Raw genomic sequence first — 9,300 nt, forward strand, 5'->3', positions numbered from 1 at the left:
AAAAAAACAGAACTATTTAAAGTGTCCCAAAGGACTCAGAGCTTGGAACCTGGAGGTCCTCTGCTGTCCTGTATGCCTCTTGCCCAGGCCTGTACAGGCATAGTCAGAGGCTATCTGGAAAGCAGTTTTCAATTTTTGGTTTTAAGTTCCAATCTTTGGTATGTATATTGCTACTCTTACAGCCTGATCCCTGACTTGATCTTGAGGGAGCCACGTGGCCTATTCTAAGCTGCTCTGTGCAAAAGACCCAGCTCTTGTCAAATGCCAGAGAGGGAAATTTCTCCCACAGACAAGTTCAAACTCACCACCATCAGGCCCCAGTACTGCCCTTGCTGATCTTGCTGACTTGCAGAAGATCCCTAGCACTCACCCCTGGTGTTGTCCTTACTCTAAAGGCAACCTAGCAGCTGATGTTCCAGGGAATCTCCACCTAAAACCACAACCTTATGTGCCCATGCAGGAACAGTCCTATAAACAAAGCCCACTGCAACACAGCAAGGTTACTAATTTAGCTTTTCTTTGGAACCTGTAGCTGAAGTCTCCACCTAAAACCACAACCTTATGTGCCCATGCAGGAACAGTCCTATAACCAAAGCCCACTGCAACACAGCAAGGTTACTAATTTAGCTTTTCTTTGGAACCTGTAGCTGAAGCTGGTGACATGGGCTGGAGTCTGTGGATTCCTCCTTATTCTCTGCCCCAAGTGGTTATCAAGCCAAACAGAAGCATCTTTTCTACTGGAAGTGGAAAGTATCCCTGATTTGGAATGATGTAGTAGGTAAGCAGCAGCTTCCTGTTCCTTGTTTTCTTTGTATTAGCATCAACAAAAAAACATAAAATTTCCAACTCAGTTTTATATTATGACTTTATACAGGAGCAAGCCAAAGAGCTGCAAGCCTCTCTATCTGACATTCTCTTGTTCAGGAGTGTTGCTAGTCCAAATCAGCTGGTGGGCTGTGGTGTACTTGGCAAAAGATCTTATTTGTAAAGGGGGAAAGGAAGAGGACAACTATCTTTTGGGCTTCAGACAAGAAGCAACATAACCATCCCTTTGCTGTTAAAAGGTATGCCTTAAGTGCTCTTGTGTTTGCATTTTGGCAGCCTTCAAGACACCACAGAACACCTGCATTCCAGGAAGAATAAAAACTAAATGGTTCAGGGTGATGGAACCTGAGAGGATCTTTTCAGATCTGATCTCCCTTACACAAGTTCCCAACCCACTGGCACTTTATGGATCTCAGTCTTTCAGGTAAGACTTCAGATCAGCCAACCTCCCCACAAAGACTAAGAAGCATTATACTATACCATGACCACCCCCATGTAAAGACTTTCTCTAATCAGCTAAAATGTTATTTGCCCTCTCTAAGCCCAGCACACAATGTATTAGAGTCTGTCCAAACATATTAATGCAGAAGTCACTGATAGATAAAAGCTTTGTGTGGCCAAGCTTTAGCATTCAGTAAATGGCAGAGTTCCTGAAAGTCATTCCATATGCTAGTTTCTCACCCAAGTCTGAATCTTCCATATGCCAAAGAGGAAGTCAAAGTCCTTCCAGGGTTCTTGATTTCAACCACCAAGGCACTAATGTTGCTAAGCTGAGGGGGAGTCACATATCCAACAAGGTTTGTAAGTCATAGCTCATTCATATTTTTGGCCCAACTAAAAAAATCCCTAGCCCATCCTATGAACAGAGGAAACATTAAAACCTTAAGCCATTCCTGTCAAAAGTGTTTTAAAAAGTGGTATTAATGTGGGGAGAACTTACTGAAGGAAGAATGGCACACATATTTAATGGTCTCTTCTTTGTTCAAAGAATAGATGAAAAAAAGTTAATCCTTTGAACGATAAAATTTAGTTTATAATATCTTTGCTCTATATCTCATATACTAGAATAACTACAGATAACCAATCTTTCCCCTGATAAAAGCTCATTTTCTCCCTAACTAGATGGGAATTGAAGTTATAGGGCTACCATCATGGCATTAGGCCTCTGTCCTATGGACAACTTTATCTTTAATAGCTCTCCAACTATTGACTTTTCTATTTACATACATAATCCCTATGTAACTGAGATTACGTTGGGACTTTGCATTGCTGAATGAAATGTAATAAATACCTCCAAGACCCAAAAACTTGATCCCTACCTCCCAAACCTTGGAAGAATTGAGATATCAAAATATCTTAGACATAACTCTTAGCAGTGCTATGAGCCCCAGGGTTCTCTCTTAAGAGTACTGAATGAATAAGCTAAGTAGGCAGGTACTTTGTTTACTGAGCACAAAACAGACTGTTATTACTAACAGCACCTCTAATAGCTTTCTTTTCCACTACCTTCCACCTACATGAGTAAGAATTTACATCAGTTCCAGAAGTTATTTATATCGATGGAACATGTTTGGGGGTGGGAGTGGGGTTATGTACTATAGACTCAAGGATATTTCCAGGAAGGGAGAAAACTGTGGTTTATTGATAAGTCATAGTTCTTTATGTTAGAGACCAAAAAGCGTGCCTATATCCAGACTTGTTACATTAAAAAAAAGAGGTGGAAAATGGTGGTCAAGAAAATCTCACTGGATAGATACAAGTTTGTATATAACTCTAAATTAACTAAAGTATTTCCACAAATTGGGATATTTAAGTTCAGTAGAATTTCCAAAACTAAACTCAATCCCTTAATATCTCTTAAGGGATAGTACAGTTACGGGTTAAAATCCCAACTTTCTCACTAGCTGGTTGACTTTGAGCAAGTCACTTCATCTCTCAGTGCCTAGTTTTCTCTTCTATAATAGTACCTACGCTCATAGGATTACTGTGCATTTGAAATGAAATAATATATGCTAAAGTGCTCAGAATAGTGCCTTGCACAGATTGTTCTATGCTAGAGGTATTGTTACAGAGGAATTGCATCACAAATGCATTTAAATTTTAACGTGAATCCAACAATCCAACTTTTATCTTAGTTCTAGCTTCTTGCCATACCATACATTTATAAAATTTACTTAGAGTTTAAAAGTAAACATTTTTTGTATGACATAACCTTGTAAATCGAAGGTTTACATCTGATATACAACCAAAGAAATAGGAATCTGTTCCAAGGTTTAAAGAAAAAACAGTGAGGAGTTACTAAGAGAAAGAACCCTCCTAAAGATTTTCTCCAAAAGGAATGTGGATTAGGTATGAGTTTTATGCATGTGCTGCATTTACGAGTCAGAGCTCACTGACCTCCCTGCAAAGTAAAATGTAACTCCCTTGTAATTATCTATCAATACTTGAAACCCTCATAGCTCCTGTGTATTTAATCTAGAAGTCACTGGAGTAAATGTCTATAATTTGTTGAGCTAAACCATAAAAGCATCACACATTTAATATGACCATAAAGTACCTTTAAAAAAATCATCTCTTTTTTGGCCATGATTTTAGTGAGTGAACTCCCATTTGTATCAAAGTTCCCTAAGATCACATACTCCAAAATTTGCAAAGTAACAACTTTTAAAGGGAAACATCAGCACCTATCCATTCCACTGTTAAAGTCTGCTTAATCATTAGAAGGTGTAGATACTGGCATCCTGCAACCCAGTCTTCCAATATAGAAGCAACTGTTAGCTTATTCCCAGGAGGGTGGTATAAATATAACAAGAAACTCTTGGGGTTACTAAAACAGCTGTTTTAACTACTAGAGAGACTACACGGGTGGTTCAACAGAATTTACTTGTGTATTTTCCATTTTCTGTACTATTTGAAGGCATAGGATAGCTTTGTATTAGCTTTCTACAATACTGTGTTTTAAATTTATCCAGCAAACTAAGATGCAGTACAACTTTTATACAATTTAGGAGATTAAAAAAAAATCTCCACAAGAGAAAGCAACTCAGCAGGCCCTGGTGTTAAAACATTTTCCCAGAATAAACAGATATGCGATTGCATTAAAACGTAGGTTTCAAATATTTAAATTACACCAAAATTCCTTCCAAATATCTGCCTTGCTCAAGCCAATGCAACCAATTCATTGCTAATACTGGGGCATGTGCGATTGCATTAAAACGTAGGTTTCAAATATTTAAATTACACCAAAATGCCTTCCAAATATCTGCCTTGCTCAAGCCAATGCAACCAATTCATTGCTAATACTGGGGCATGGAATTTTGGTAGTGTTTATGGTTTGACTTTCTTCATTAATCAAAAAATCTTTTAAGGTGCTATGAAGCAGCAAAATAAGTTGCACCACTTCTCTGCTCTGACAGAGGTGCCAATTGTGAAACAGCAAAAGGTACAGTTTAACAGTAAGTAATGCATGAAGAAACTATAACAAGTGTCCTAAATATAGAGTTGGACAGAATCAAACCAATTATGTCTATAACTACTCAATTGAAACTAATGTAGGTACATTCAAAATAAAGTTGGAGATTATTAGTATTTTGAATCAAACTTGAAGATTTTCTTGATAAACTATAAATATGTTCTTTTGAAATTGGAAATGAAACTATCAATTGACAATTGATGGAGAGCTAGAGACTTAAGTATTTTGAATCAAACTTGAAGATTTTCTTGATAAACTATAAACATGTTCTTTTGAAATTGGAAATGAAACTATCAATTGACAATTGATGGAGAGCTAGAGACTTATTAACCCCTCCTACAGATAAGGAAATAAGTGACAAAGTCTCTTGCACTGAAGTTATGTATTTTAACAGCTTTACATGTAATATTCATATATAAAAAACTTTAAGTGCTTTTCTCCAATTTAAAAATCTAAAGAATTCAAAAATAAGGCATTCAATATTTGAAAAAAGTACAGATTTACAAAATGTGTATATTCTGTCATGAAAACTCCACACCAACATTATACACTTGGAAAAAAATACAAACAGGATATATTACAAATTTATGCAGCAATAACTTAGTTCATACCATGCAATAAAAAGTACATTAATCAAGATACACAAGCTTCTGTGGGTTCTAAACTGAAGGAGATTTTTTTTTTTTTCTGCTGAATCCTTAAAACCTGTGGCACTTAAAATTTATTAGCCTTTCTACTGAGAGGTAAATTATACACAACAATGATGAAAAAGATTAACAGACCAGTTGTCTATTATGAATCATTCCAGCTTTGTTCAACAATGGCCGAAACTCTTTTCTCATATTCTCGTTTGTTTTCCTGATAAAGCTGTGCTGCCTGGCTATTAGCTGGACTGTTTGGATTTGGTTCATCCAGCAAAGACTAGAAGGAAAGAGAGAAAAATAAACCAAAACAGATTTGCAGAGTTATTCTTTAACAGAGGTCAGATATAGAATATAGAAAAGTTACATAAAACAGAAATTATTTTGGAGATTAGTATGTCATATATTTTTAGGTCTAAATACCAGAAATGTAAGAGGTTTCCTGCTGCTAAAGAACTTAAGCTTCCAAAACAAATAGTTCTCAATTGCCTTAAGACCTCTAATTTCAAAGAAATTGGAATAGAACAATATTATTCAGCATACTGAGACTTTCTCATTAACCAGTAGATAAACAGCTTAATTTGGTTAAGTATAATACCTGTAAATACTTTAGTAATCAACATTTTCCAGGGTTAAACTCTATTACTGGGGTTACTTTGCAAACGTCTGATAGTAAGTTGTGGTGTGTGTAAATCTTGTTTTCTTCAATCAGCAAAACATACACATTTAGCAGTGAGGAAATGAAATAGGAAGATTGAAAACTGTTTATAACATAACCAGAATTAATGGAGAAGTGTGATAGAAAAAACTTTAGAAAGAAGGTCACAAAGTAAAATATTATTTCTGTTCTTCTCAAATCCACATAACTGATCTTAGAGTTACAACACCACACTTTAACCAAGTGAGCTAAACCAGCCAGTCCCTCAAATCCATGTAACTGAAACATCCTTCACTGCACCCCTCCAAAACTGTTATTCAAGCTCAACTGAAATAGCCTCTCAGATTGCTTTGGCAAACAGTTACACTACTTTTTCTTTTTTAAAAACAGGATTTCTTGGATGGGGCAACATACTCAATGCTTCTCTGCACTTAGCAATTATTTAAGATCCCTGTGGTTTTTCTAAGCAATAATCTTTATTTCTCCACAAGATGTTCTTCTCTATGACCTCTGACAATGCTTTACGGGCTCAAATAAATCTGACCTGTGAGAACATGTAACTTACACATGATCAGGAAAGGGACTGTGGACTGGGTCCCAAGCGGTCGCTAATGAAAGAACAGACCAGTTAGTTAAAAATCATGGGTTCTTGTCCAAACTCTGCAATTGGTTACCTGGGTGCTGGGAAGGTTAATTTGCACACTTGGTCTTTTTGACTGTTCCTAAAAAACTAGCTGTATCCTACAGAATATTGAAAAATAATGATACATTTTAACACACATTTACCTGAATTGATGTTAAGATAGAAGATACATCATATGTTGGACTCCATCGATTCTGAAGGATATCTAAACATATGCTACCGTCAGCATACACTGCAAAGACAACACTAAAATTGGTTACATGCTAATTTTGTCATATCTAACAGTTAAGAGAAATCTTTATCACAAACAGAATGCTTGGACCAGTCAGAAATTTTGAACATCAGGCAATAACTAACCCCCTTCTGTCTCATAGGAAAACATGTGTAATACAAAGGTCTTTTATTTTGCACCTTATCATCAGGAGACTGAGTTAAATTTTTTCAACACACACCATATGGCAATGTTTAAAATCCTTATTTCTAAATATTCTTAAATAAAGCTCTTCGGAAAACTGCTTATTTACTCACATAGCAATTCCATGCCTAGAAATTATTCTAAGGAAATAATCACTGACATGCACAAATATCTATTTACAGGACGTTCACTATAATACTATTGTAAGATTATTTATAATACTATTAGTAAGAGTTTTAAAAATTGGAAACTACCTTGTGGTCCATAAAGAGGGAACTGGCTGAATAATGGTACATTCATATAACCAATACCGATGTAGTCACCAGAAATTATATACATCTATTCTACATTTGTTTATGTAGAAAGCATCCATAGTATATTACCTTTAAAGAGAAGTTTTAAATTATTTATACTGAGTTATTTATATTGAATAATTACATATTTTGGTTAAAAAAAAGATATATAAATACATATTTTCATTTGAAGTATATGCAGTCACAAAAATATCTGTAAGACTAAATGTCAAAACATAAGTATTGAGTATCTGTAGACAGTAGGACTATGAATGATCTTTTTTTTTTTTTGGCAGCTGGCCAGTATGGGGATCTGAACCCTTGACCTTGGTGTTATAACGCCATGCTCTACCCAACTGAACTAATCGGCCAGCCTTTATTTTCTTTATCCTTCTTTGTATTTTATGATTTGTTTTTGTAATAAATATACAATCTTTTCATAATAATAATAAAAAAATTAAGTGATTAATATATATTGAAAGTCTTAAACATTTGGGAGGCTTTTTTCCTTCTTAAACCGATAATGTGAAAATACAAGCAATGAACATAAGTTTTTACCTACTTGTGAGACCTATATATCTGTAGGATAAATTTCTAGAAGTACAATTGCTATGTTGACAAAGGGAAAATGCATTCAAATGTTACAGTACTACCAAATTATGGAAACTTCCATGGAGCAAGCTACAACACTCTCAATAAAAACAGGAATAAGTAAGCCTTTTTGGGGGAAAGGGAGACAAATCAGACATAATACTGTCATTCCTCAGGGCTCCATCCTAGACCTTTCTTTCTGTGCTTTGCTTTAAACACCCTCTGGGTAATCCTATCTATTCCCACAGCCTCAGTTACTATCCATGTGTTCAGTACTGCCAATTGTTAGTCTTGGTCAAGATCTATCTCTCAGCTTCAAAGCTCCAGAGTCAACTGCTTACTGTCTACACCACAGGAATATCAAACTCAGCACACCCAAACCAAAAATCAGCACCTCTGTAAAACCCATAAAGGTTAAGTATAAAACGATTTTAAAGTTTTGAACTAGTAACTAATTTTGAGAAGTGATCCAAAGGTAAACTAGAACCGAAACGTCCATCAACTGATGAATGGATTAAAAAAAAAATGCAGTATATGCATACAATGGAATATCATTCAGCAATAAAAAGAAATGAAACACAGATACATGTTACAACATAGGTGAACCTTGATAACTTTATGCTAAATGACATAAGCTAGTCATAAAAAGACAGATATTGTATGAGAAAGTCAATCACAAAGGACTACATACACGATTCCATTTATATGAAACGTCCAGAACAGTCAAACTTAGAGAAACTAGATTAGTGGTTACCTAGGGCTTGGGGAAGAGGGGGTATTGGGAGAAATAAGGAGTGACTGCTAATAGTTATGGGTTTTTTGGGGTGGTAGGTGGTGTTACAAATGTTCTAAAATTATCACGGTNCATACAATGGAATATCATTCAGCAATAAAAAGAAATGAAACACAGATACATGTTACAACATAGGTGAACCTTGATAACTTTATGCTAAATGACAGAAGTCAATCACAAAGGACTACATACACGATTCCATTTATATGAAACGTCCAGAACAATCAAACTTAGAGAAACTAGATTAGTGGTTATCTAGGGCTTGGGGAAGAGGGGGTATTGGGAGAAATAAGGAGTGACTGCTAATAGTTATGGGTTTTTTGGGGTGGTAGGTGGTGTTACAAATGTTCTAAAATTATCACGGTGATGGTTGCACAACTCTGTGATTATATGAAAAACCACTGAATTGTATAATTCAAATGAGTGAATAGCATGGTATGTAAATTATATTTCAATAAACATTTTTTAAAAAGTAAACCAGAAGGATAAATAATAAAAAAGTACTCATAGCAGAAAAAAAGAGAAACCATGCTATGAATATGAAGGGATGAGGAAACCAAATACATTGTTTTCCTATAAGGCTGCTTAAGTCGATAACATCTATACACATATATCCCCTATACATTCTCCAGGCTTTCCCACCTTGATTTTTAAAGACTCCCTACATTTGTTTGGGTTGATTCAATACCAAGTGTAAGCCAGATAAAGCTACAATGGAATAAACAGTAAATGACTTGGGAATTCCCCCAAAACAGATAAAGAAAATAAAATTAAACCTGTCTTGGCAAAACAAACAAAAAAAAGCAGCTAGAAGAAAAAAAAGCAACTTCACAGCAATGACGCACCAAAGGCTTTATCTATCATTGGGAAGTCACTTTGATTCCAGGCACAGAAAAACAAATCTCTCCTCTGGGAAGGGAGCTCTATTATGTAGTCTGCAGTACTAGAGACAGAATCAAAAGGACCTCT

At 35.5% G+C, this 9,300-nt stretch overlaps 1 protein-coding gene and 1 long non-coding RNA gene across 3 annotated transcripts in view; one reads left to right on the top strand and one right to left on the bottom strand.

Moving 5' to 3' along the window:
- The first annotated feature begins 559 nt into the window (after positions 1 to 559).
- On the top strand, positions 560 to 4,520 carry LOC103591167. Its single transcript, XR_550548.1, has 3 exons — positions 560 to 778; positions 1,102 to 1,249; positions 4,194 to 4,520. It is a non-coding gene; the product is annotated as an uncharacterized LOC103591167 (long non-coding RNA).
- Positions 4,521 to 4,660: 140 nt separating this feature from the next.
- The window catches only part of UBE2B (ubiquitin-conjugating enzyme E2B), an 18,614-nt gene continuing 13,974 nt past the window's right edge, over positions 4,661 to 9,300 (bottom strand). Inside the window, exons 5-6 of one of the 2 annotated variants that reach the window (XM_008573577.1) lie at positions 6,383 to 6,471; positions 4,661 to 5,218 (exon numbers count right to left, since the gene is read on the bottom strand). In XM_008573577.1, coding sequence (XP_008571799.1) covers positions 5,090 to 5,218; positions 6,383 to 6,471 — 218 coding nt within the window. In that variant the 3' untranslated portion in view covers positions 4,661 to 5,089. The remainder of the gene's footprint in view (positions 5,219 to 6,382; positions 6,472 to 9,300) is intronic. The other variant, XM_008573578.1, reaches the window with a different exon arrangement.

This window comes from Galeopterus variegatus, unplaced genomic scaffold (genome assembly GCF_000696425.1).
Source record: "Galeopterus variegatus unplaced genomic scaffold, G_variegatus-3.0.2 Scaffold935, whole genome shotgun sequence".
Lineage (NCBI taxonomy): Eukaryota > Metazoa > Chordata > Mammalia > Dermoptera > Cynocephalidae > Galeopterus > Galeopterus variegatus.